This window comes from Pollachius pollachius, assembly GCF_949987615.1.
Source record: "Pollachius pollachius genome assembly, chromosome: 14".
Classification (NCBI taxonomy): Eukaryota; Metazoa; Chordata; class Actinopteri; order Gadiformes; family Gadidae; genus Pollachius; species Pollachius pollachius.
The window spans coordinates 1,833,300-1,860,677 of NC_136947.1; the positions used below are offsets into that span (position 1 = coordinate 1,833,300).

The 27,378-nt window shown below is 47.9% G+C and overlaps 3 protein-coding genes across 5 annotated transcripts in view; all 3 read left to right on the forward strand.

Moving 5' to 3' along the window:
* vangl2 (VANGL planar cell polarity protein 2) overlaps positions 1–5,893 on the forward strand; it is a 16,467-nt gene extending 10,574 nt beyond the window's left edge. The window contains exons 6-8 of the mRNA XM_079750175.1: positions 911–1,046; positions 2,241–2,484; positions 3,703–5,893. Of these exons, the coding sequence (XP_079606301.1) occupies positions 911–1,046; positions 2,241–2,484; positions 3,703–3,963 (641 nt within the window). The 3' untranslated portion in view covers positions 3,964–5,893. The remainder of the gene's footprint in view (positions 1–910; positions 1,047–2,240; positions 2,485–3,702) is intronic.
* An 859-nt stretch (positions 5,894–6,752) lies between these two features.
* Positions 6,753–8,958, forward strand: fcer1gl (Fc receptor, IgE, high affinity I, gamma polypeptide like). Its single transcript, XM_079751305.1, has 5 exons — positions 6,753–6,972; positions 7,580–7,671; positions 7,831–7,866; positions 8,361–8,384; positions 8,490–8,958. The coding sequence occupies exons 1-5, from the start codon at positions 6,909–6,911 to the stop codon at positions 8,553–8,555; spliced, it is 282 nt and encodes a 93-aa protein (XP_079607431.1). The 5' UTR covers positions 6,753–6,908; the 3' UTR covers positions 8,556–8,958.
* Positions 8,959–9,096: 138 nt separating this feature from the next.
* On the forward strand, positions 9,097–26,591 carry nectin4b (nectin cell adhesion molecule 4b). Of its 3 annotated transcripts, XM_079751302.1 has the most exons (12): positions 9,097–9,512; positions 10,095–10,187; positions 11,733–11,939; positions 13,255–13,422; positions 17,293–17,571; positions 18,264–18,381; positions 20,225–20,376; positions 20,982–21,147; positions 21,399–21,450; positions 21,844–21,903; positions 23,326–23,523; positions 25,063–26,591. In XM_079751302.1, the coding sequence occupies exons 2-12, from the start codon at positions 10,124–10,126 to the stop codon at positions 25,369–25,371; spliced, it is 1,773 nt and encodes a 590-aa protein (XP_079607428.1). In that variant the 5' UTR covers positions 9,097–9,512; positions 10,095–10,123; the 3' UTR covers positions 25,372–26,591. The 3 variants fall into 3 exon arrangements, with proteins under 3 accessions (XP_079607428.1, XP_079607430.1, XP_079607429.1); XM_079751304.1 differs by lacking the exon at positions 9,097–9,512 and having other exon boundaries at positions 9,715–10,187; positions 25,099–26,591; XM_079751303.1 differs by lacking the exon at positions 9,097–9,512 and having other exon boundaries at positions 9,715–10,187; positions 23,329–23,523.
* The last annotated feature ends 787 nt before the right edge of the window (positions 26,592–27,378 follow it).

Genomic DNA, 27,378 nt, shown 5'->3' on the forward strand with positions numbered 1-27,378 from the left:
AAAGCACTAAATATGACTAGGTTAACCCATAACCCGTATACAACAAGATAGCTAGGAAAGAGCTAGGCTCGATCTCCACTCTGTTCAGTCAAGCTGCTTCCCGTCCCCTCCGATGCCGTTAAAGGGGCTAGGTTGAGATTTTAGAGCTTTTGTTTGGGTGGGATTTGGTAGAAGTGCCACAGCCCTTCGTCCGCTGTTTGTAAATGAAATGATTTGTTAATATCCACATACTGTTAGTTCCGGTTGACCACGCTCCTGCCTCTGTAATTGAGACAATTAGGATTTGAAGGCCGCTCCCGGTCGTTACTGACCAATCAGGGCTTCTCTTCCATTTTGGGGGGGCGGGGGGATGTTTACTTTCCAATTCTATATATATATTCTATATATCTTTTTTTATATAAGCGCAAAAAATCATACCCACTGCAGCATTCACTCAAATAATATATGAATAGACTGCGTTTTCTGTTTTTTATCATTTAAATTTGGCCCGATTCATTCTGCTTAGCCGTAAGCCTCCTCCATCTAGCTTTATCCTATTTGTTAAGAGATCACGTGGGCCCTCTTGTGTTGGGAATGAGAGACAAAGAGAAACAACAACAACAACCTACAGTGTCTTGGGCCTGGGTCCCAGTCCAGAAGTTGTTCAGACGTTGGGAGTTTTGAGGAGGACACCTGAGGTCTGGGACCGGCCCGCAGCCCCAGGAGGGGAAAAAAAAAACCTGGGAGCATTTAGTGAAGGCGTGGTCCGGGGAATTCGGCTCTCCTTGGGATCATGATGGCGAGAAGCCATCTTGGAAGCCGACCAGCGAGGGCACCCCTTAGCCCACAGAGCAGCGCTCTGCGTCGGCGAAGAGGTGGAGGCCGTGTGCGTGTCTCGTGTGCTCAACGGTCGACTTGTTGCGTCTTGCAGAGAGCTCCACCAACAACTCCACGGGCCAATCCCGGGCCATGATCGCAGCCGCCGCCCGGAGGAGAGACAACTCCCACAACGAGTTCTACTACGAGGAGGCGGAGATGGATCGCCGTGTCCGCAAGCGCAAGGCCAGGTGAGACGCCCGAGTCTGAGTCGACTCATTCGTTCATGTCTGAGTCGACTCATTCGTTCATGTCTGAGTCGACTCATTCGTTCATGTCTGAGTCGACTCATTCGTTCATGTCTGAGTCGACTCATTCGTTCATGTCTGAGTCGACTCATTCGTTCATGTCTGAGTCGACTCATTCGTTCATGTCTGAGTCGACTCATTCGTTCATGTCTGAGTCGACTCATTCGTTCATGTCTGAGTCGACTCATTCGTTCATGTCTGAGTCGACTCATTCGTTCATGTCTGAGTCGACTCATTCGTTCATGTCTGAGTCGACTCATTCGTTCATGTCTGAGTCGACTCATTCGTTCATGTCTGAGTCGACTCATTCGTTCATGTCTGAGTCGACTCATTCGTTCATGTCTGAGTCGACTCATTCGTTCATGTCTGAGTCGACTCATTCGTTCATGTCTGAGTCGACTCATTCGTTCATGTCTGAGTCGACTCATTCGTTCATGTCTGAGTCGACTCATTCGTTCATGTCTGAGTCGACTCATTCGTTCATGTCTGAGTCGACTCATTCGTTCATGTCTGAGTCGACTCATTCGTTCATGTCTGAGTCGACTCATTCGTTCATGTCTGAGTCGACTCATTTGTTCATGTCTGAGTCGACTCATTGGTTCATGTCCCAGTTGACTTATTGGTTCATGTCTGAGTCGACTCATTCGTTAATTTCTGAGTCGATTCATTCTACTTCCTCTGACACTAGTGTCTTTGAGACAGGGCTGATCAGGGAAATTCTCCTTAGTTTCGAGTTCTCAGCGATCTGATTGATTCTATTTAGAACGACATCATTTAATTAGCGTAAATGTGTGTTAGTTGTAATTGTCTCTAATTTTCAGCTTGATACATACCCCATTGTGGGGGCCATGCCGTCACTTAAGTAAAGCTTTCAAAAGGTTCTACATTTATTGTGGTTCCTTTTCTGGTACGGCAGTACCAGAAAAGGAACCTCCATCAAAGACAATAAAACAAGTTGACAAATCCTTTCAGAATATGTATGTCTAGTATATAAAACTGAGCTAAATCGTAAAAATAACCCTTGGAGAGACCCAACGGACCCCTGACGCCCCACCAGAGGACGGAAGCGCCCCACAAGGCGTTGACACAAAACCCCCAAAAGACCTAAACCCACCGGCCGCGCCCCCCCTCTCCCAGGCTGGTGGTGGCGGTGGAGGAGGCCTTCACGCACATCAAGCGTCTCCACGACGACGAGGTGGCCGCGTCCCCCAAGCACCCCCGCGAGGTGATGGACCCCCGGGAGGCGGCCCAGGCCATCTTCGCCCCCATGGCGCGGGCCATGCAGAAGTACCTGCGAACCACCCGGCAGCAACCCTTCCACAGCATGGAGAGCATCCTCAGCCACCTGCAGTTCTGCATCACGCACAACATGAGCCCCAAGGTGAGCAGCAAGCACTCTCTGATGGGTCACGAAGGAAGGAGGGAATGACCTTTTTATTTGACAATGTACAGGTAGCGAGTGGGTTTTTCGTAGACGCAATCCGGGAGGAGTCCCGCCTCAAGCGCTGGGATTGGACAGGCAGCCTGTCAGTCAAATTTGCACGCTGACTCCTAACCCTAACCCTAAACATAACCCTAAACATAACCCTAACCCTAACCCTAAACATAACCCTAAACCTAAACATAACCCTAAACATAACCATAACCCTAAACATAACCCTAACCCTAAACATAACCTTAACCCTAAACATAACCCTAACCCTAAACATAACCCTAAACATAACCCTAACCCTAAACATAACCCTTAACCTAACCCAATCAGAGAAATGCGTTTCACTAACGTTAGTTCAATATGCATTACAATTGAAGCTTTCCTGCGGTCGAGTGACGAATTTTAGCCTTTTTGGATTGGATAAGGGTTTAAACCAACGGGATTGGATAATCTCCGGCTATCCCCTCATTAATATTCATGATTTTTATGAGGTACAGGTACAAGAACAGCGAAATTTTGGAGCGCTCCCCCTGGTGGTTAAAAGGAGAGGACTAGGAACAAATATAAACAATATATACAGTATGATTTTAAAAACTAAACCCATTCTGTACACAATTGATAAATAACCTATAGGCTACTGTTGCTTTCTAAGCTATTGGTTCGAGCGTCTGTTTACAACAGAAGGATTTGTTTGCCCAAATAGGAGCGACTGCACCCATCCGGTCTCAACCGTACACTGGGTCTGAGAGACCTGTGATTACCTCAAGCTATTCTACTACAGGCCAACACTGAGTCATTTTCCCTAGGGATATAAAAAAAAAGGTTTTGAAAAAACATGGCGTTGTGTTTCATGTGTTTCTTCTTCACTGCAAAACGGTTACATTTTAGTTTTACTCCGCTCTGCGAGTTATCAGCATAAATGCGTAGTACTATAACACTCTGCTACTAGCTTGTTGGGAATTGTAGCAGAAAAGTATGCACGGTTAACATGCCATAAAATGACTTGATTAAGCATTGCGTAACTAAAACAGCCGGTCGTCATTTGCACAGTAGACCAAACGGTGAGGGATGCAGATGTGCCACCACTTGTGTGTCTCAGCCAGCTGTTCCTCTGGATTCAAACCGATCAGATCAGTGATTAACATCGGGTTCCCCCCCCCCCCCCAGGCCTTCCTGGAGCGGTACCTCAGCCCGGGCCCCACCATGCAGTACCAGCGGGAGAGCGACAGGGGGCGCCAGTGGACGCTGGTGAGCGAGGAGCCCGTGACCTCGGCGCTGCGCCAGGCCCTGGTGTTCTCGCTGCGGCGCCTGGACTTCTCCCTGGTCGTCACGGTGACGCCCCTCCCCTTCCTGCGCATCGGCGAGGAGTTCATCGACCCCAAGAGCCACAAGTTTGTCATGCGGCTGCAGTCGGAGACCTCGGTGTGACGGAGCCGCCGTCGCCGACGCCCCGGCGACGAGGACAACGATAAACAAAGATTTGTGAAGTCCTTCTTACAGTACGACCCCCTCCCTTACTCCCTGCCCCCCTCCTCCGATCTCCTCTCACACTACAGCATCGGCCACGGGGATGGAAGAGACTAATGTGGCAGCAAAGAAATAATCAATTGCCCCCCCCACAATGCTCCACCTCTACCCCCCGCCCCCTTGTCTGTTTCCATGGAAATAACCTCAAAGGGGAGGGAAGGCCCTGTTACAGGAGGAGTGTTTTAGACACAGCCCAGATCTCGTGTCTCTCCTCCGACTCCTCCGCCGGTGAGACTCTGTCTGTAACCGCCCCCCCAAAACATCCTTCCCCTTTCCCACCGCCCGCCCCCTCCCTTTCTTTAACCATCGCTTTTGTTTTCGATTGTATCCACGTTGTTGTAACCACTGGACTACATCTCGATGACACAGGAATGAACCACTGCGGACGGACGGACGGACGGACGGGGGGGCGTATGACATCACAGTTCTCGCTTCCTTGCGAGCAGACCAACGGGAGCGCGGCTCCTATCCTGTTGAACCTCGATAAAACCACTCCCGCCGTTTGACCTGTCAGTGCAACGTTTGGCTTGGGACGATTTATTACTGCTTTTATACCGAGAGTGCAACGTTATAGTTTTGTTTTTAAGATTAACAGAATGTAGCGCCATGCGATTCAGATTAACAGTTGTGTTGCCTTTTGAGGCCACTTTGCTTCGTTTTTTTGAAAAGCAAAAAAGTGCTTTCGGTGTTTCTTAAGACGATGTTGTAATAGTTCATGAATGTTTGTTTTAGGCTGCTTGCATTTTTTTTACACTGGCCTTTTTTTTAACTCCAAGACAATTTTCCACGTTTTTTAATAAGACTAAACATTGCAGCTCCATTCCAACATGACGTTTTTATTTTTTTATTTTCAGCAACATTTATGTTTGTAGGAGAGAAGGAAATCCAGCTGGCTCCTCAGGACTAAGTTAATGTACATATATTCTCTTGCAATTTTTTCACTCAAACCCACAAACGAAAACCCAAGTCAGGCAAACCGGATGTGGGATTGTCTCTGCGCTGATACACACCACTTCTGTCAGTCAAAGAAGGAGCAAAAGGCATCTCAACATTGCTCCCATGCACGCCGACGCCATCTCGCCTGCCACCACTAGGGGGTGCTAACAAGCAGGTCCAGCTGGTTGCGGGTGTGTGTGTGTATGTGAGTGTGTGCGCGTGTGCACTTTTATGTTTGTGAACCTGGAGTTCCAGCCCACCTCTTGCTGCGTAGCCTCCGGCCAGTAGCAGATCACCAAGTTGTGCCACAAGTTCAAACCAAGCAACCAGATCCAACGCTGTCTGCTCCACCCACCGCCTTATGCCTTTACGAAACCCGTGCGGGTTACGTAATGCTTTGAAAACAAACACAGAAAATGACAAAAAAAGCTACTTTTGGATCCACGATAACGTCCTGCAATGTCTCCACACTGAAATATACTGGAACCGAGTCTAGCCTCAACATCCCCGTCTTTATTTCTGTCTACGTACACGTTAGCCTGAGTGCGTGGGGACCACACTGCGGCCTCCACAGACTGATTAAGTCTTCCGCCTTCTCAGTAGGAAAGTTATTCAGCTGTAGGGGGCTCCTTTCACCTTTCTATCTGAGATAAAGCCTTGCGATGAACAAGTCACATCCGGATGATCAGGATGATTCCGCCAGAGTCACACGATCAAAAGATGCAAGTGAATGTCTTTCTAATTTTGTAATGCATGCCTGAAATACTTTGATTTTTTTTTATCGAGAACTTTGTTTTTTTTATCATTTTTTTTTAATGGTGCCTAAGTTATGATGCAATTTTCCACAAAGTTTTTCTTTTGTTTTTTTTGTTAAAAGAGGGGACTTGTAAAGAAAAAACACTAAAAAAAAAACACAATTTGTAGATTTGTCTTGTATTTTCTCGCTTTTTGGTAACTGTAGCTTGTATAGTGTCTTATTTTTTCCATTATTAAACAATTTATTACTTGTTTCTGTGTTTACATTTTCGTCTGAAAGATGATTCTGCTGTATCACTCGTCCAATCAGGTAATGGGAAGTGAAAGAGGAAGTCAACTCAACTTTGATAAGGTTTTGAAATTGGCACCTCAATGCAGTGAAATATATTTTTTCAAGTTTCCCTATTTGCACAGAAAGGGTTGTGTATTACTGCTGCAAACAACTAAGTGATGAAGAATCTGAATCTGTATATATATATTTGTTTCAAACAGAAGGAACAACATTCAAAGGCTTTGAAACATGATAGTTGAGTTGCTAAACCATTTCCCTCTAACCAATGAGTTCATTAAGTGTGATCGAAGACAGCTCAACAAAGCTGTGTGAGCAGTTTGAAAGCTTTACATAAAAAAGGTTACTTTTGCTTTTGAAAAGAACAAGATATGTGTATTCACAACCTATCTTTGTGGTTTCATCCAGCCCAGTACGGGATGTTGCTACACACTGCTGTCCTTCAAGAATTATAGAATAGAATTAAGAATTAAAAAAATCAAAATGACTTAAATACATATAAACAAACTCAAAATGACACATACATATTTACAAATATACCAGCAATGCATATTCCAATGCTATAAATGAGCTCATCAATTTCTTGGTAAAGAACAAAAGAAGGAACCCAGTTGGTTTAAGAGGAAGCGGGCAGGCTGTGTGTGTGTGTGTGTTTTTGTGTCTGTGGTGGGAGGTGATGCTGCCTGTGTTTTTTTTTATCTTATTCGTAAGTGTCTGAACGGACAGAGAGCCACTGTGCTTCCTGGTAGAAGCCACTGTCAGCGCTCAGTTCAGAGGACTGTCGTCGTCGACATCAAACCCAGAGATAAACTGTAACTCAAACCAATTTGATCTTCTCCGCCGACAAAACCCACATGGTCAAAGGATGACGACCATGATGCGAGTGTCTCTCCTGGCTGCCCTTCTGATGGTCAACCTAAGCTGCGTGGGTGAGGAACACTTCATCTCTTCTTTCTGTGTTGAAGCCTCTCCTTGAAGCGTATACCTCAAATAAACTAGTCAGTGTTTCAGCAAAAAGTTAAAGTCATAACTTAACTCTTGTTGGTTCAAAGTTACATTTATAGCTATAATTCCTGTGTTAGCTACTGTTATAATAGTTATAATTCGTTAGCACTCTGTTCATCAACTACTGATGTAAGATCATGGGACAACGGAAACGTCGCCCTGCATAGTTGACCAAGGGGCTAGGCCTACCTATCATGGGCATGGTACAGATATGGTATGATACCGGATTAAGCTTATTCCTAATACAACACAAGACCTGGGCGCCATGTCTGGTTGCACTCTTATTGCTCTCTCCAAAGACTCCTACTGCAGGTTTAAAGTGTACATCTTAAACCTGCATTATGTACGTTTTGTCATTAGCAGCCTCTAGTGGCTCGAGTCGGAACTGCAGTTATAGCTTTATAATTGTCCTACTGTGTGTCGGGGAGAGGGGGGTGGGGGGGGGGAGTCAAGATGCACATGTTGAAGTATTATCGGACAATGGCTATTGTGATCTGGGTTGCCAACAACTCTTGTCCTGTTCCTGGTCAGACGCCATAGATGACATGAAGGTGTGCTATGTCCTGGACGCTATTCTGATTGCTTACAGCATCGTTTTGACGGTCCTCTACATTAGGCTCAAGGTAAGAGAAACTAAACCAAAATATCATTAATCTTTCATTAAGAAACATCGTATTTTATATATGTTTAATATAATATGTGTTTACTTAAAAATATGTACGAAAATATATTTAGGCCTACAAAAGATATATATATATATATTTCTTTCGTTTTTTTTGTAGCTCTTTCCCGCTACTCCCCCTCAAGCTCATCCTGAGGTAAGTGGGGTTTTTTTTGTATGTAAAGGGAAACCTATTTTTTCCTAATACAGTTGTGATCTGTTGGTATGACGATGAATTGTGGTTCGGTTGGTGCTGTAGGCCTATATCCAGCCATGAACAATGTATAATCCAGCCATAATGTACTCATACATAATGCATTGTCAAATACGGAATGTACGATCAGAGACTGTGTATGAAACTATGTTTATGCACACACACTTGAATGTTATACAAATGGTTTAAAGTTGGAAAGTCGAGAATCCAAAATCGTGATGAGCCTGAATGTGTTAATGTATATAACAAGGGAAAGTCAAACAGTAAAGGTAGATTACTTATACATGTTTGACATTTTAAATTGCATGGGATGAACGTTTACATTTTTCAAAATGTATTTGAAAAATGGTAAGCACACGGATGCACGCCACATTTTGTAGGCTATATTTGTTTGGAATTGTATGCCAATAAATACTGTATATCTTTCTATTTCACAGAAGTCTGATGCAGGGATATATTCAGTGAGTATCATCATGCACAGATATATTTTCATAACATACTCACTTGGTGTCACTTAGAGCAGCACCACGCCCTGCTGTATTAACGCTTCTTCTTTGTCTCTGCAGGGCCTGACCCCTCATATTTCAGACACCTACGAGACCATCGGAGTGGAGAAGAAAGTTCAGATGTGATCCGTGAAGAGATGATGTGTTGTGCGGTCATGGGCTGTCGTCTGAGGAGAAGGGCCCTCACGCTGGCCCCCGTTTTCACCCAGCTGTTGCTTGTAGCTTGCCGGCCAGTAGGATAGAGTTAGTATGTTTATTTAATCTTTGTAGTGTGTAATAAGGGCATATATGCCAATAGTGTAATGCTAACATGCTTTTTGAAAGACATTTAGATTAGATTAAAGCAATGTATAATTAATTCATCTTCAACATGATATATAGGCTAATAACTTTTGATCCCTGCCAAAAAAATATATTTGTATAGACATGTTATATTATGTTAATATGTGTCTTGACGTTTTAATTTTAAACTTTTAAAGTGCACATTTTATTGCATTACATTTCGACAAATAAAGCCAAGACCACAGACTGTATTGCTTCAGTTCCTGCAAATGGCTGCATGTTCTTCAATCTTTAAATAAACCGTAAAGACCGCAGCTCGAACAGTCCGATATCTAACAAGAAGACATTAGGCTACTCTCCCAGCTTATCTTGATAGAAAAAAATGTTTTACCCTTATGCATGATAAGCCTACGCACATTTAGATATTCGCCCGGTAATGGTTAACGTGTTATGTAGGCCTCGTTTTTGGAAAGGTATTTTTGAGTCGAACAACAACAGCACTAGGAGGCAATCACGCACCGAAAGACAACGCACAGCCTGTGTGGAAGACCTCGTCTCACGAATGTACACAGAGCGTGTTGTGAGGCGCAGTCTTTTCATATTTACATAATATAACTGGTTATGGAACCTGTATTAGAAAACGATTCACAAAATGTAACTAGGCTACATCAAACTACACCACAGTAATCTCGTGTGGCCAGCTCTAGCCTTTCATGTCCTAAGGCCGACTGCTTTTCTTGTGAATAAATATAGGCTAAACTAAAGCGTTGACCAACTTACTTCAATTGCCTTTTACCCCAGGTAAGCTGTGCATTAAATAATTGAACGTTTGTGTTTATGTTTTTAAGTGTGCGTTATGTGTTTGTTCATTTATTCTACAACTATTGGGTGAGGGTGTGAGTGGGTGAGGGTCTAAGGGTGTTGGGGGGGGGGGGGGGGGGGGGGGAGGAGGCGTGGCCACCTGACAAGAGGCGGGGCTATGAAGTCAGACAGGTGTACGGAATCGAACAAGCACAGAAGCGCTTCGTCTATCAATACTACACGGAAAGTCCTAGTTATCTTACATGTACACTAATGTAGAAGCCTACACGCTGTTCACCATGCTATAGTTCTTTAATTTGGCGTTTCCTATGTTGTGCATAGCTATAGCAGAACATACACATAGTCTACCTGGGACTTTGTCACTACAACGGAGGTGTTGAAGGAGTTCCAGCACTTGGGAGTTTGGATCGAAGGCTACCTTCCTACCTCGAGATTGATGGGATGCACACCGTCCGACGAGGATTCCTGCTGGATTTGAAAACTTAAATGATTTGTTTTAAAGAACAAAAATGCCTCCACTGACGCTGTGTTAACCTCACCCAACTTTCTATCATTGTCAAGTCACGCCGTATTCCGATTCACGCCTGAAGATGAGGATTCCTACGTGGGGCGCAAGCCAAGGAAACGCACTGCTCACTCTTCTGTCAGCTATTGGTAAGATCTTTATTCCAAAACACACAGGTATTTGAACCAAGCAGGTGTCTGCCTTCGCATCATTCTTACATTATTTAAAACTCAACTAATTATCCTATTTGTGTTACATTGTATTATCACTATTATTAAACTATTATTAAACTATGCTTAAAGGTGAGCTTGGTGAGAAAATATAGGTTATAGACCCCCTAGACCATTGAAAATAATCAGTATCATTTGTTAAACTAGCAGTAACCACTACTATTGATCGTTGTGCTACATGGTTCTCACAGTGAGACAGAGAGGTGTTGCAGGAACACGCACCATGCATGAATGCAGCCCTGTGGCATTCCTCCTTTCTCTCTTTAGTAAACATCTTTCATTTTGAGGGCTTATTTTGACAAAAAGTCCTTACCCCCTGCTGTTTTTTTTTCTTTTCTTTTTTAAATGAGGTTATTCAATGTCATGATGCTTGGGTGGTTACTATGAGTAGGCTGAACGTAAAGACACAGTTATGTAAAATGTACTGTTTCAATTGGCAGAGAGACGGCAGAGAGTTACGCAAACTGTCACACACAAACGGGAAAAGCAAGTGGAGTAGCTTTGTGACATTCATTTGAACCAACGCTCTCCTATTTGCCCAGTGTAGGTACTGTGGTTCGTTTAACTCAGTTCCTCTGCCTCTTCTCCTTATGGCCCACCACAGCGACGTGTTGAACAAAGAAGATACAGTTCGTTGTCAATTCCTGTGTTTCGAAATCCCCAGTGGCACCTCCTGCATTGAATGGAGCTGGATACGTGGTGGTCTATCTGTCTGATTTGAGTCAGTGACGCATTGTATATATCTGCTGCAGTCTTCTGAATAGTTATAATCATTAATCAGGCTGTGAATCAGTAACTTGTTCTTCCCAAGAATTCCAAGGACATGTGTTTGCTCTTTGATGTTTGCAGTGGTGACGTTTTCACACCCCAACCTTGCATTCGTTTTATCTTGCAATTATTTTGCTCTCACGCTTTCTCCAAATTAGCTCAACTTCATCCATCATTATAGCTTGAAATGGTGCTCCAACATGCTAACCTAATATAATGCCCCAGGCTTTCCTTATGTCATATATTAACAAATGTGTACAGCCTTATCTATTGCAGTGTAGGCTACATAAAGTAGCCTGTAGCCTTCCGTTAAAATAATATTATTATAATAGTGACGAATACTTTTATTTGTGCAAACATTTTGACTGATGACATAAATATAAGCCAAGATAATGATATCTTTAGATGTTCAAACTAGTAGGCTTAACGTAGTTACGGGGACAGCATGTTATGTCAGAATAGGCCAATTGGCTTCGAAGAGGTCAATGGTGAAGACGAATGTGGAAAACCGTCCACTAGCTGAGGTACGTTGTGGAGCAGAACAAACTGCATACACACGTAGCACACACACATTTCATAGCTGCAGGCATTGCCACCGGTGTGCCTCTATATAAGGATGATAATGACATGAAGGTCCCCAGAGAATAGTCATGACCCATGACCATTGGTCTCTCTCTCTGTCTCCCCCTTCCCCAGTGGTCCTGGTGGTCTCGGAGTCGGGCTTTGTGGAGCCCCCCGAGCCGGTCTTCGCTGTGCTCTCGCTGGCGGAGGACGGGACCCGGCTGCCCTGCCGCTACGTGGTGGGGGCGGGCGAGAAGGTGGTGCAGGTCACATGGTACAAGGAGCTGAACGACGGCACCAAGGAGCAGGTCATCACCGGCCACTTCTCCGAGGGACACACGGGTAGGGCTGCAGACACGACCCCCGGGTTCCCCTCCGGATGGCCCGTTGTTAAGGGGCGCTTGTAGGCTGCCGTCGGATAGGGCCGCAGCTGACCATTGTTTTTCATCGTCGATCAATCTGTACATTGTTTATTTTTTACTTGATTAATCGCTCGGCTGGGCTTTAAAATGTCAGAGAATGGGGTTGAAAAGACTTGTTTCGCTGTTGGAAAAACGGGTGTTTCCCAAAATCCAAGATGACATCCGCAAGTGTTCTTCGGTTCACAAACCAAAGACATTCAGTTTATTTAGTCATGAGGGCCAAGGAAAACAGAAACCATTACCTTCCAAGAAGCTGGAATCAGAGGATCAGAAATTAAACTGGTACTGTAGTGTAATATCACCTATTTCAAAATGATTCCCAAGGCTTCTGAAAGCATACGGCCTTGAGAACAGGGAAGCATATCCCTGTCTTATAGGATCATATCACTTTTCAGAGGCATTTTTCAAAGATTGTGACCGAGGCAGCTTTGGACAGCACAAAGTGCTTCCTCTTAGCACTAAGCCAGCTTGATTGGTCACACCGAGCTTTCGGGTTGGTTGTAGGTTGTCTGGACCCTCTGAATGGTACATGGCCGTCCATCGCTTCGCAGCATATTTCAGATGTACGGAGACAATGAACAATGGACTCTTTGCACCACAGTGTAACCAAAATCCATTGCTGAACTTTCCCAAAGTTCATGCTTTCTTTGCAGAAGGTTATTTATTTAAACTGAAGTATGTTGCTTTAAGTGTAAACTTAGCACTATGCCAACTGTTCTCAACCATCACTATAAATCATAACAAAAAAAACTAAATACATAACATAAAAACGAGTGTCAATAAGCAATAACACCCACACAACCATGGCTCAATCAGCCCGTTCAAATCGTTTGATTATTTGAGAACCTTATCTGGGATCTTGGTCTGACAGCACTCACTGTAATAATAACTGGGCAGAGTTCCACCTCGTTTCCGGTTTCGTTCTAGATGTTTACCATCACTCAAATTTCTGAGGAGGTTATATTAGAGAACAAAGAGTAATTAATTAATTCACAGTTGGTGTGTGCATGCCTGCGTGTGCGTGCGTGTGTGTGAGTGTGTGTGTGTGTGTGTGTGTGTGTTTGTACATCACTCAAAACGACCCCATAGTTGCTGTACCACATTTTTCCGAGATGACTTCCTCTTGGCTGGGAAGCGCTCTGCTCCTTCACACGTACACGAGTTCTGCTGCAGCTGTGTGCCACGTCGACCTACAAAAAGAATGAACTCATCATCGTTTCTCCTCAAACGTCCAGAGTTCGGCCACTACTCCGGGCGGGTGCGGTTCGAGCACGGCGTTCCCACGGAGAACTCGGCGCTCCTCATCCCCCACACGGAAGAGTCCGACGAGGGCCGCTACACCTGCCAAGTCATCACCTTCCCGTCGGGGAACCTTGAGCGGAGCGTCGTACTCACCGTCTGGGGTGAGAGCGCGGTCCCAACAAGGCATCTCTGTTCTCCGGCAGGCCGCCTCTAATGGCGGCGCGGTTGCCATATACGTGAGCTGTAGAAATACCTCCCTCACTCTCTGGCCCCCCCGCTCTCTCTCGCTCTGTCTGTCGCTGCCAACAGAGAAAGGGAGGATGCGCTTCTGTTGCCAACTCCTTTGCTACTGTTGGATGGTTCCACTCTAATGCCTGCCTGCAGAGTCACCTACCCACCCCGTGACGAAAGGCTGTGGGGCTGCTCTCCCCAAACCCTGGCGGTGCAGAAAGAGTGTTCCCTCACCCTAGCCCCCTCCCCAGGCCCCAGGAGGAGTCTGATGACTCTCCCCTTCGTCTGGGGCTTCTGTTACCACAATGTCAGGCTGTCAAGCAGCTCTACTTCTGCCCCACTGAATCCCTCCCTGTGGGCCATCCTTCACATGCTGTAACGTTAATCGCCCTTTAACCCACCCCCCCCCCGGTCTCACGAAGTGAAAACGGTCGTTAAAAGCTAAAGTTCTAGCGGCCGTTTTTTTTTTTTTTTTTAACCCTTCATATTTTTCCCCATCAGTCATCATCGGCGTTGACAGCCAAGTCTACCTGTTCAAACAGGCCCCCCCCCCCCCCCCCTTATGACTGAACACAGTCTCCAGACACACCTCCACCTAGACTAACCATGAGCCCATCAATTCTTCTCCCATTTACATTTAGGGCATTTAGCAGACGCTTTTATCCAAAGCGACTTACAATAAGTGCATTTGTTACGATAAGTACATTTGTCATAAGAAGTGAAACAATATATCGCTGTCGGTACAGTAAAGATGTTCATAGAACCAAGTGCAAGTATTACAATCGCTAGGCTAACCCATTCCCCGTGTAAAGCAATGATAGCAGCTACTGTAGATGCTACACAATTAAGTACCTCGAATAAGTGCAATGTACAAGTGCCAGGACGTACAACATTCAATGGTGGCTGTGCATTGGTTTCTATGCAGAGTCGAGATGAACTCTCCCCCCCCCCGTTAAGACTGAAGGAACACAGTCAAGAAAAGAGCGATGTAGAGACTCTTCCTCCCAGACTCACCCCTAGCTCTCTCCCCCCCCCCGTTAAGACTGAAGGAACACAGAGCCTCCAGAGACTGCTCCACCCAGACTAACCCTGAGCCTCTCCCCCTCCAGAGACTGCTCCACCCAGACTAACCCTGAGCCTCTCCCCCTCCAGAGACTGCTCCACCCAGACTAACCCTGAGCCTCTCCCCCTCCAGAGACTGCTCCACCCAGACTAACCCTGAGCCTCTCCCCCCTCCAGAGACTGCTCCACCCAGACTAACCCTGAGCCTCTCCCCCTCCAGAGACTGCTCCACCCAGACTAACCCTGAGCCTCTCCCCCTCCAGAGACTGCTACACCCAGACTAACCCTGAGCCTCTCCCCCCTCCAGAGACTGCTCCACCCAGACTAACCCTGAGCCTCTCCCCCTCCAGAGGCTGCTCCACCCAGACTAACCCTGAGCCTCTCTCCCCCCTCCAGAGACTGCTCCACCCAGACTAACCCTGAGCCTCTCTCCAGAGACTGCTCCACCCAGACTAACCCTGAGCCTCTCCCCCTCCAGAGACTGCTCCACCCAGACTAACCCTGAGCCTCTCCCCCTCCAGAGACTGCTCCACCCAGACTAACCCTGAGCCTCTCTCCAGAGACTGCTCCACCCAGACTAACCCTGAGCCTCTCTCCCCCTCCAGAGACTGCTCCACCCAGACTAACCCTGAGCCTCTCCCCCCTCCAGAGACTGCTCCACCCAGACTAACCCTGAGCCTCTCCCCCTCCAGAGACTGCTCCACCCAGACTAACCCTGAGCCTCTCTCCCCCTCCAGAGACTGCTCCACCCAGACTAACCCTGAGCCTCTCCCCCCTCCAGAGACTGCTCCACCCAGACTAACCCTGAGCCTCTCCCCCCTCCAGAGACTGCTCCACCCAGACTAACCCTGAGCCTCTCCCCCTCCAGAGACTGCTCCACCCAGACTAACCCTGAGCCTCTCCCCCTCCAGAGACTGCTACACCCAGACTAACCCTGAGCCTCTCCCCCCTCCAGAGACTGCTCCACCCAGACTAACCCTGAGCCTCTCCCCCTCCAGAGACTGCTCCACCCAGACTAACCCTGAGCCTCTCTCCCCCCTCCAGAGACTGCTCCACCCAGACTAACCCTGAGCCTCTCTCCAGAGACTGCTCCACCCAGACTAACCCTGAGCCTCTCCCCCTCCAGAGACTGCTCCACCCAGACTAACCCTGAGCCTCTCCCCCTCCAGAGACTGCTCCACCCAGACTAACCCTGAGCCTCTCCCCCTCCAGAGACTGCTCCACCCAGACTAACCCTGAGCCTCTCCCCCTCCAGAGACTGCTCCACCCAGACTAACCCTGAGCCTCTCTCCCCCTCCAGAGACTGCTCCACCCAGACTAACCCTGAGCCTCTCCCCCTCCAGAGACTGCTCCACCCAGACTAACCCTGAGCCTCTCTCCAGAGACTGCTCCACCCAGACTAACCCTGAGCCTCTCTCCAGAGACTGCTCCACCCAGACTAACCCTGAGCCTCTCCCCCCTCCAGAGACTGCTCCACCCAGACTAACCCTGAGCCTCTCCCCCCTCCAGAGACTCCTCCACCCAGACTAACCCTGAGCCTCTCCCCCTCCAGAGACTGCTCCACCCAGACTAACCCTGAGCCTCTCCCCCTCCAGAGACTGCTCCACCCAGACTAACCCTGAGCCTCTCTCCAGAGACTGCTCCACCCAGACTAACCCTGAGCCTCTCTCCCCCCTCCAGAGACTGCTCCACCCAGACTAACCCTGAGCCTCTCTCCAGAGACTGCTCCACCCAGACTAACCCTGAGCCTCTCTCCAGAGACTGCTCCACCCAGACTAACCCTGAGCCTCTCTCCAGAGACTGCTCCACCCAGACTAACCCTGAGCCTCTCCCCCTCCAGAGACTGCTCCACCCAGACTAACCCTGAGCCTCTCCCCCTCCAGAGACTGCTCCACCCAGACTAACCCTGAGCCTCTCTCCAGAGACTGCTCCACCCAGACTAACCCTGAGCCTCTCCCCCCTCCAGAGACTGCTCCACCCAGACTAACCCTGAGCCTCTCCCCCCCTCCAGAGACTGCTCCACCCAGACTAACCCTGAGCCTCTCCCCCTCCAGAGACTGCTCCACCCAGACTAACCCTGAGCCTCTCTCCAGAGACTGCTCCACCCAGACTAACCCTGAGCCTCTCCCCCTCCAGAGACTGCTCCACCCAGACTAACCCTGAGCCTCTCCCCCTCCAGAGACTGCTCCACCCAGACTAACCCTGAGCCTCTCCCCCTCCAGAGACTGCTCCACCCAGACTAACCCTGAGCCTCTCCCCCTCCAGAGACTGCTCCACCCAGACTAACCCTGAGCCTCTCTCCAGAGACTGCTCCACCCAGACTAACCCTGAGCCTCTCCCCCTCCAGAGACTGCTCCACCCAGACTAACCCTGAGCCTCTCCCCCTCCAGAGACTGCTCCACCCAGACTAACCCTGAGCCTCTCTCCAGAGACTGCTCCACCCAGACTAACCCTGAGCCTCTCCCCCCTCCAGAGACTGCTCCACCCAGACTAACCCTGAGACTCTCCCCCTCCAGAGACTGCTCCACCCAGACTAACCCTGAGCCTCTCCCCCTCCAGAGACTGCTCCACCCAGACTAACCCTGAGCCTCTCCCCCTCCAGAGACTGCTCCACCCAGACTAACCCTGAGCCTCTCTCCCCCTCCAGAGACTGCTCCACCCAGACTAACCCTGAGACTCTCCCCCTCCAGAGACTGCTCCACCCAGACTAACCCTGAGCCTCTCCCCCCCCTCCCCAGTGCGGCCCATCTCGTCCCTGGAGCCCGTGGTGCTGGTGGAGGGCGAGTCGTACCGCGTGGCGGCGTGGTGCCGGGCCGTGGGCCGCCCTGCCCCCACCCTCTCCTGGGACACGGAGCTGCCGGGGAAGCCCGAGGGCCGTGCCTCGGGGGGGGGCTCCGTCTCCAGCCACTTCTCGCTGCACCCCCTGCGCAGCATGAACGGAAAGAGGCTGGACTGCCTGGTGACCCACCCCGCCCTCAAGCAAACCCTCCGCCACGCCCACCGCCTGCTGGTGCAATGTGAGTGGGTGGGGGCCGAGGGAGGGGGTAGCTCGCGGCGATGTCATGAACCTGTGCTTGATTCGGGGGGGGGGGGGGAATGGGTCATGGTGATGTCATGAACCTGTGGTTGATTCGGGTGGGGGGGGGGGAATGGGTCATGGTGATGTCGTGAACCTGTGCTTGATTCGGGGGGGGGGGGGGGGGGAATGGGTCATGGTGATGTCATGAACCTGTGGTTGATTCTGGGGGGGGGGAATGGCTCATGATGATGTCATGAACCTGTGCTTGATTCGGGGGGGGGGGGGGGGAATGGGTCATGGTGATGTCGTGAACCTGTGCTTGATTCGGATGGGGGGGGGGAATGGGTCATGGTGATGTCATGAACCTGTGGTTGATTCTGGGGGGGGGGGGAATGGGTCATGATGATGTCATGAACCTGTGGTTGATTGAGGGGGAGGTGGGTGGGAATTAGAACTCTGGGATCCTAAGCACCAATCAGTGTTCATGGAGGGGGGGGGGGGGGATTTATTTATTTCAAACCCGTTTGATGTAGCGTTAGAGTACCAATACTTCAGAGGACCATCGAGGTCAGACGATATCCTGATGGTGGTTATTGGGCAGCATCTTCAAGATGCTGTTGTGTACATATGAAGAAAATAACTGTGTGTGTGTGTGTGTGTGTGTGTGTGTGTGTGTGTGTGTGTCTCCAGACCCCCCTGACGCCACCATCTCCAGCGGGCTGAAGGAGTGGGTTGACGGAGCGCAGAACGCCGAGTTGACCTGCAGCAGCGGAGGGAACCCAGAGCCGGGGAACGTCACCTGGACACGGTACGGCAAGGGGCTGGGCCATTCACCGGTCCTTAAGTGTAATTCGGATTTATGGTTCGGACGGAAATCTATTCTAAAAAAAATAAATAAAAAAAGATGTGTAGAGCTGCCTAAAGTCTGTGGGAACCAAAAGCAGAAGCACATCAAATTTATTTCAACATCTTAAACTGAGGCACGCAGCAGAGTGGGAGATGTGGGTTATTTATCCTTCAAATAAAATCAAAACTAAAAAAATATATATTTGTAATTTATAGAAAAAAAAAAGATTAAAATCGATAATCGGGTTTGGTTTGAAAAAATCTGAGATTCTATTTTTAGGCCAAAAGGCCCAGCCCTAGTGAAGTGCATCTTCATCATCATCATCATCAGCAGCAGCCAATGCACTTCCCACAACGACAGGCCCCCCACTTTTTAATCCAGCCCGTCTCCCTGCGCTCATCATCACGTTCCAGAGCCATTTAAAGACTTAATACGGCCACGCCCCCCAATACCACCTTTCCCTTTTCCACAGAAGGCTTTGTGTGGTTGTGTATTTTTACACGCCGATGGAATGCGTCGCAAAACAGGCTCTAATCCCATTCTAACGCCGAGCGAGTACACTAATACTCTGGGGCTGGGACAACAAAGGGTGGCGATCAACCCCCCCCCCCTTACAAAAAAGAAAAAGGGACATCCTTTTTTTTTTTTTTCTTGGCTCGATTGAATGTGGAATGAAAGCAACGGTGTCATGTTGCTCAACTCCAAGTTTGAAAAAAAGCAGGGCTGGTTCACACGAGAGGCAGGGAGGGAGTGGGACGAGGAGACACGGGGAAGAACGCTAGACACACGCTAAGCACTTAATCACAGTGGCCGACTCTAAATATCACACTAACGCGCTGCTAAAACACCGGTTCTGTGCTTTTAATGAGACATATACAGCACCCGCCATTACATTCGTGACCGAATACAAAATAAACTGGGATCCAGCTCCACACATTACGCCTCAAACGGTCTCTCAGCCCTCATTTCTGTTGCTGTGTATTCTATAATTTTGCAGGGCGCATTTCTACGCCTTCATGTTCGTTTGCTGCTAAGTTGCGATGGTTTGCCGATCCTAAAAGTGCAGGGCTTTGATATATTTTTTAAACATGTTGTTAATCCCTGATTTGGCCTGCGGCGGCTTAAAACTTCACCGTGTCATGGGAATTGCCAACATTACATACGCACAGATGCATCATACCGGCCTCTTCACTTTGACATTGTTTGGAGTAGCTAAGAAGCGGTCCGGCTTGAAAACCGGGGTCTCTTGTTTAGTGAAGGGCATTTGTAAGAAGGGGAGGTGAGGGGGGGGTAGCTGAAACCACGGCAACAAGACTCCTCTCAGCGGAGTTCATTAGAAACTGGATCTTCTCGTCCACCATTGTGCAGCATGTTAGGACTTCTGATGGGCCGAGTGAAATAATGTAGGTCACCTATTCCCTGGACTGTGCTCGCACCCATCCTGTGCATCCCCAACACCTACAATTTGCTCAGTTCAGATCAATGGGCCGGTCAGTAAGCAGGCAGGACTTGTGTACAGGTGCACACACAAATTGGCGGTTGTGCTCTGTGACAAAACCAGATCGGAGCGCTGGGGAAGTGCTCTGAAAAAGAGGCAGAGCCTTCAGACACACGGTCCCTATTGGTTCGGCCCCTATTGTTTTACATTGCTTCCAATTCTATAATTAACCTACAGTTTACTACCTGATGAATCATTAGAGATGATGGGGTTTTCCATTGTCGCCAAACACTAATGTTTTATAAGCTTATAAGCTCCTGTTTTGTAAGCTCGGCATAGCAATACTCATTCCTTACACCTCTACAGGAAGGGCGGGGCTTTGCCAGACGGCGTGACGGTAATTGGTGGAAAACTAGTTTTCGGGCGGCCAATCAGAATGAACGACAGTGGCACCTATGAATGTTTGACCAAGAACACTGTGGGAGCGGCCACAACAGAAATCACTCTGGATATAGCAGGTAAGTGCATTGGTTAACTGTTAAAAATAAGTCAAATCGAACATTTTTACTATCGTCAAATGATCCAGTATAACATGGTCCTTGTTGAGTGTAAATGATGTGAACGAATTAAATACAATCCAGCTTTAGGGTTAGGGTTTGTCTCAACCTAAAATGATGTCAAGTTATTAATCAATGGCGATATTAGGGGTTTTGCTGCCCCCTTGTGAAAGTATTACAAACCAGAAAAAAATAATTGCAGTGTGTGTGCGTGTCGTAATCAGGGGTTCGCCACACACACACACACACACACACACACACACACACACACACACACACACACACACACACACACACACACACACAGATACATAAAAGCAAAGAAAAAACACACTCAAGGCAAGGCTTCTTTTATACAGGCCTTTTCATGCACGAAGCAGACTCAAAGCGCTTCACGTAGAAACATTGTCCTACAGTAAAATAACATAAGTAAAAGAAAACACAGGCAAAGTAAAAAACATGCATTGTAGGGTAATAAAACAGATACGTAAGAGAAAACAAAGGTTGAAAAAACATTTTAGAAAGTGAACAACTGAACATTGTGACCTTCTCGCCGTTGCCCCAAGGGCAATCGAGGCAGAGCGAGGAGGAGGGCAAACACAACCTGATGCTGACCATCGTGGGCGCGACGGCCGGCGGCCTGGTTCTGGTGATGGTGCTGGTCATCCTGTTGGTCAACCACCACCACCGCCGACGGAACAGGAAGCTGGCGCTGGAGCTGAGCGAGAGGACGTGAGTCTGTGTGCCTGGGGCCGGGCCCCGGGGAGCCTCTAAGCTCCCTGTGGAGCTCGCGGTTACCCTGTGGGACGGGTGCGGGGGGGGGGAATCTGAACAATGAACATTAAAAACCTCCCGTCTGTTTGTCTCTACTCCTGGACCCAAATTACCAGGCAGCATTTTAAGTTGGTAATTGCTTTTAAAATGTGCTGGGCTTGTCTCTTTGTCGTTTCTTTTCCTTCTTTCATTTTTTCTTCTTCTACCAGCGAGGAGATGAACACCCTCTCCAGAACCACGTCGGGCCGACGGCTGAACAGTGTGAGTACCGACCCGGGCGCACAGACGGGTGCCATGTTGGTTGGTTGGTTGGTTTGTGTGTTTGTTGGTGTTTCACTGGTTCCCCTCTGAGGTGAAGGAGAACTCCAGTAGTGGGCCCCAGAGGGACGCCTGTCTGAGACCCACCCTTAATGATGGCTCCAGGCCCCATGGAGCCTCCCCCCCCCCCCCCCCCCCCCCCCCCCCCCCCAACCCCCCAGAGGCCAATGATTAGAGCCCTGTATCCACTCCAAACAAACTGCACACCGCAATGCCAGAACATACGCCCCTTCGACAGGCAACGCTTTCAAAATACATGTATTTTGTTTGAATGTTTTAATTTGTATTATTTCGTAGACCCACCTAATCTTGGGTTTTTTTCCCCGTACTTTCCAGCCCGACGACTACGCTCTGCTTAGAGTCGACAGCCGAATCAAGAGCAGCCAAATGTCTCTGGTGAGTTCCAATGCTCCGACGGCTTTCATTCCCTCTTCATCATGGCGCTAGCCATGATGAAAGGTAAAGTTTGGTCAACAGTCCTGTTTATAACTCTTTTGAGGAAGAGAATTGTTCGAGGTAAACATAGGGCAACCGAAACTTGTTCGACAACCCATCTCTTCGCTTATGGATCAAGGATGATACTTGAGTACCTTCTTGTGGAATGTTGAGTCACTGCACTGCGAGTCCCACATGACAATCACTGCACTATACCTGTCACGCATGAGAATCACTGCAAGTCCCACATGAAATGCAATGCACAATGAGTCACAGTGAACTCGCTGCACTATTTGAGTCACACGAAACTCAGTGCGCCATACAACTTACGACTATACGACTTTGATGTGAGAATATCTGCACCTTCCAGTCAAAAGTGAGAATCACTGCGCTATACCAGTCACAAGTGAGAATCACTGCGCTATACCAGTCACAAGTGAGAATCACTGCGCTACACCAGTCACAAGTGAGAATCACTGCGCTATACCAGTCACAAGTGAGAATCACTGCGCTATACCAGTCACAAGTGAGAATCACTGCGCTACACCAGTTACAAGTGAGAATCACTGCGCTATACCAGTCACAAGTGAGAATCACTGGGCTACACCAGTTACAAGTGAGAATCACTTCACTATACCAGTCACAAGTGAGAATCACTTCACTATACCAGTCACAAGTGAGAATCACTTCACTATACCAGTCACAAGTGAGAATCACTGCGCTATACCAGTCACAAGTGAGAATCACTGCGCTACACCAGTCACAAGTGAGAATCACTTCACTATACCAGTCACAAGTGAGAATCACTGCGCTATACCAGTCACAAGTGAGAATCACTACGCTATACCAGTCACAAGTGAGAATCACTGCGCTATACCAGTCACAAGTGAGAATCACTGCGCTATACCAGTCACAAGTGAGAATCACTGCGCTATACCAGTCACAAGTGAGAATCACTGCGCTATACCAGTCACAAGTGAGAATCACTGCGCTATACGGGCCACACATGAGAATCACTGCGCTATACGGGCCACACATGAGAATCACTGCGCTATACCAGTCACAAGTGAGAACCACTGCGTTATACCAGTCACAAGTGAGAATCACTTCACTATACCAGTCACAAGTGAGAATCACTTCACTATACCAGTCACAAGTGAGAATCACTGCGCTATACCAGTCACAAGTGAGAATCACTGCGCTACACCAGTCACAAGTGAGAATCACTTCACTATACCAGTCACAAGTGAGAATCACTGCGCTATACGGGCCACACATGAGAATCACTGCACACCCAGGTTAGAATCCCGTCGTTGGGGCCACACCAGGGTTGGGGCGGGACGCTATTTCCCGACCCCCGTTAAAGCCCCTCTTTCCCACCAGCAGGACCGCCCGGTCTACAAGGGCAGCCAGTCCACCCTGGGCGGGAGGTGGGGCCCGGAGCCCGAGGTGGACGAGCTGGGCCGGCCCGTGCTGTGGCCCGACAGCCGGGAGGGGCTGCGGAGGACGGAGGCGGACGGGGAGAAGGAGGAGAGGCGACGGAGGGTGGAGTCGTACCTGAAGAACAGCAACATGTCGCTGGTATTTGTCGCCCCCGTATCACGATATAACTTGATCATATTGATCGATATCGATAACTATTGATCATTTTGATGACCTAAATAGACTAGGAATTACCATTCTGGATTTAAACCCTTCTGTTTAACACTTAATGACCTTCCACTGTACTTCATTGATAAGTAATCCAATGTCGACACAACAATGAAAAACACTCAAATATTGTAAATATGGATGGACTTGTGTGTGTGTGTACCAAACACAGCTGCTAGATTCAGTTGTCCAGTCTCTTATCGAGATATATATATTGAACATGTTTTATATTGCTCAAATTCCATCACGATACGATCATTTATTGTTTTATTGCCCAGGCCTAATTCGCCCTTCATAAGGGTCTTTAGAGGAGCAATACATTTCTTTCTGCTTCAGACCTGAGCTGTTTTTTCCACCTGGAAAAGGTGGCTGGTTAAACACAATGACGACAGGGAAGCAACGGCAAGCAGCCAATTGCGTACATAGTCATTCGAACGAGGCCCGTTGATCACGCCTCTTGTGCTGAAGAAAATGACAGCAGCTTTCCCAGACCAACGTGCAATCTACGATTGATCTTGTTCCGGCAACAGCCAGGCTAGGGGAAATCTCTTGTGGTGGTGTGGTTATTTGGGTGGGCAAAACCGCTGGCATTAGAAGAATGGGCAAGGGTTGGTACGGTAGCTATACAAAACCACTATGATGCACGTCAAGAGGTGCTTTCAGCAGCGCAGATGTTGCCGGTTACGTTCCGCGTTCATTCAAAGTTCATTGTTACGGAAATAGAAAAACAAAGCGGATGATCAATGAAGGATCTGGATTAAACAAGGCCGGCGTTGTCTTTATTTTTGTTGCCAACCTTCCCCATTGAAATGGCCAAACACAACGATGTTCTCCACTTTCCCTCAAACATCGTCTGACTAGCCTGGTGTGTTTAGCCCATGAGAAGTCCAAGTGCTGTTCTTTTGAATGTGGTCAGCAGAATGGGCTATGTTTCCCACAAACTCCAGTAGACGGAGTAGGTTAATCAATGTGTATACATTATGTGTCAAACAAAAGCCATGGTTACTGGCAAGAACTGCTGCTGCAACATATTTATTTATTGGATGGTAAATAAGTTACAACAAATTAGGGGTTTATAAGTAGATGGTTTCACGTAAAATGTTTTTTCTGAGGTGGGCCTATGCTCTTCTGAGCTGAAGGAAATTGTTATTGTAAGACAACCCACTTGCTTTAGATAAAAGTGGTGATGCAGTGGGTTACATAGTTCAATGGCTTGATCCTGGTCCAATTCTTGAATGCACAAAGTTAAAAACTAAGGGTGAGATTTAAAGATTGACTCACGTTGCCCTCTAGTGGTGAGCATTGCGATTGGATGTATTCGCTGTTAATCCACTGGGATTAACAGTGGCCATTTGGGTCATGTGAAAGATGCAGCCTGTGGCGTTAAGCCTGAACACCACTTAATGTAACATGTATATATTTGTAATTTTGGAGGAAAAAGCCCATCACTTACAATGGCCCTTCTGGCAGGACTCTGGCCTGCCCTCCTCCCTGGTCCCCATGAAGCCCCCGCCGGACGACGGCCTGAGCCCCAGAGAGCAGGAGCCCGGCAGCCCCGCTGGGGAGGCCGGCGCGCCCACCGAGCCGGACTGGGAGCCCCACCAGGCCACGCCCGAGGGGGAGGAGGGGGGGGACGAGGGGGACGAGGGCGACAGCAGCAGCAGCAGCTTCCAGATCTCCGAGGCGCTCACCAACCACTTCTACTACAGCAACGGCGTGCTCCGCCCCAAGCCACACTCCAACGCCACCCTGCTGCACCCCCGGGGCCAGGTCGTCTAGAGGCGGGGCTTCTCTGGTCACCACGACGACGACGACGACGACGACGACGGCGGCGGCCCTCGAGGTCTCGTGGGTCGAGGCAGGCTGGTGGCACTGAGGAGCTGAACGATTCCTTTTGTTCCCAAGACTGTAAATCCAGTGGCGATTATTAGTGTATGAAAACGTGAAACCCTTCCATTGCCCAGAATGGGCATTATGGACAAGCAATAGCCAAGTGTGGGCAAGCATCAGGCATGGTCATTGTTGGTCACTGCTTCTTTCAGCTTCAAGCAATGAACCGTTTCGACGGTCTGATGAAACTGAACTACGCGGTTTGAAATCCAACAGCAACTGGAGCATATAATCCCTGTGCACTCATGATTTTAAACAAATTCATTTTGGTAAGTATTTACTGTGGTGTTGGTTGTGCACAAGTTAACAAAGAGACTTCAATTTGGTTCATGCAAAGAGAACGTGGACAAGTCCCAAAGCCCACAAACTACCTGTATGTGTCCTCTCTCAGACGTTGCTCTGGAAGAGTCTCCTTTGTAGCGATAGGAGGTTCTACCCTGTCAGCTGCTGAGAGCTTGAGTCAAATGTATTTTTAAAGCCCGTTTCCACCATTAGTTCCAAAGAGTTCGATAGGCCCTTGTATAGTTGGGATCAGATGGGCCCCTTAGCTCGCAAATCGATATCCGGGGGAGGGAGGGGGGGGGAAAACCTGATATTGCATGTTCAGCTTGTGGTTACACTCAACACACACTATGAGGGTGTCGTGTTGAGTGGGTCTGTTTGAGGCCTCATGTCCCATCAAGGATGAAGAGGAGTCAGTAAGAGTGCAACAGAGGCCTATAGGATCGCTATTAGTGCAGAGAAAAAAGGATCAGTCTAATGAAGATGTTCAGCCAATGGATCATTCTGTTTATTGCCCACTGAACTCTTTGGCCATGTACTGTCTATGCTTCAGAGATCAGGCAAGCCGTGGAGCGGACTATCCCTGTTTGGTTTCTACCGATGCACTACCGTAGTAAACTAGGTCAAAAGCTGACTTCCGATATACCTTATGTAAATATTGTGGTAAGCATTTGCAAGTGTGGTGTCACTGATGGCATTGAAATGTTTACTTAAAGTATAGTAAGGACAAAAAAAATTGTAAATGTTTATTTTTTAGTTAAAAATGGCAGATAAAGAACGTGAACATATAATTTAGTCCTCTGAGGACAATAAAATGTGAAAACCAATTGTTGACATTCTTTTCCTAATAGAAAATATTTGACATTTGGTGACTTCTTGATTTTTGACTCGAGTTGGACGATGAGTAATGCAACAATGTAATCAACAAATCCAAGCAGGACACTGATTGAATAATTGTGGTAATAATGGTCATTAGGCACCACTTCATGGGTTTTCGAACTATGCCTTACAATCATCCTGAATTTCTATAAGTGGCTTTCTGAGACTTAGTGGCGTTTCCTCCACCTTAATCAATTTTGAGATCCCGCGTCATGTTGCGCTCTGAATATTTATAAAGCCAATGATTTTTTCTAAAGTGTGTAAGTGTTTTAAAAACTGCTTCAATCCAGCACAATCCATATACTTAAAAAATATCAAAAGGCAGGATACAAACCTTTCATACTGGAGTCGCCAGGGTTGTTTAATGTTGCCAGCTTTTGTCAAAGATTCTGTTGCAATTATTATAATTATATTATATTATATTATTCATGCCAAGCAACCAACAGACCAGAATACTAAATCTTTTTTTCAAAGCGGCTGGGGATTCAGGGTCTGGTAACAGGCACATTTTTAACCCCAGCTCAGTCAACGTCAATTAATCTGCCATAGATTCAGATTCAACTTTATTATAGAACAATCAAATGAAACCAAAACACTAAACAAATTTCTGTAGTGTCACATAATATCCGCCAATCAGGACTAGGTGTTTCACCTCTTCGAGGCGTGAAGGAGGATTATTATTGGATGCTCATTATTAGCATCCGGTCAGCTTCGGCCCCCCTCACTACAGCAACG

Excerpts from the sequence above, each read along its gene's own strand:
- fcer1gl (XM_079751305.1), top strand. The coding sequence starts at position 6,909 with ATGACGACCATGATGCGAGTGTCTCTCCTGGCTGCCCTTCTGATGGTC. Across the intron at positions 7,672-7,830 it reads TCCTCTACATTAGGCTCAAG|CTCTTTCCCGCTACTCCCCC; the intron begins GTAAGAGAAACT and ends TTTTTTTTGTAG. Across the intron at positions 8,385-8,489 it reads CTGATGCAGGGATATATTCA|GGCCTGACCCCTCATATTTC; the intron begins GTGAGTATCATC and ends TTGTCTCTGCAG.
- nectin4b (XM_079751302.1), top strand. The coding sequence starts at position 10,124 with ATGAGGATTCCTACGTGGGGCGCAAGCCAAGGAAACGCACTGCTCACT. Across the intron at positions 18,382-20,224 it reads GGGAACGTCACCTGGACACG|GAAGGGCGGGGCTTTGCCAG; the intron begins GTACGGCAAGGG and ends ACACCTCTACAG. Across the intron at positions 21,904-23,325 it reads AGAGCAGCCAAATGTCTCTG|CAGGACCGCCCGGTCTACAA; the intron begins GTGAGTTCCAAT and ends CTTTCCCACCAG.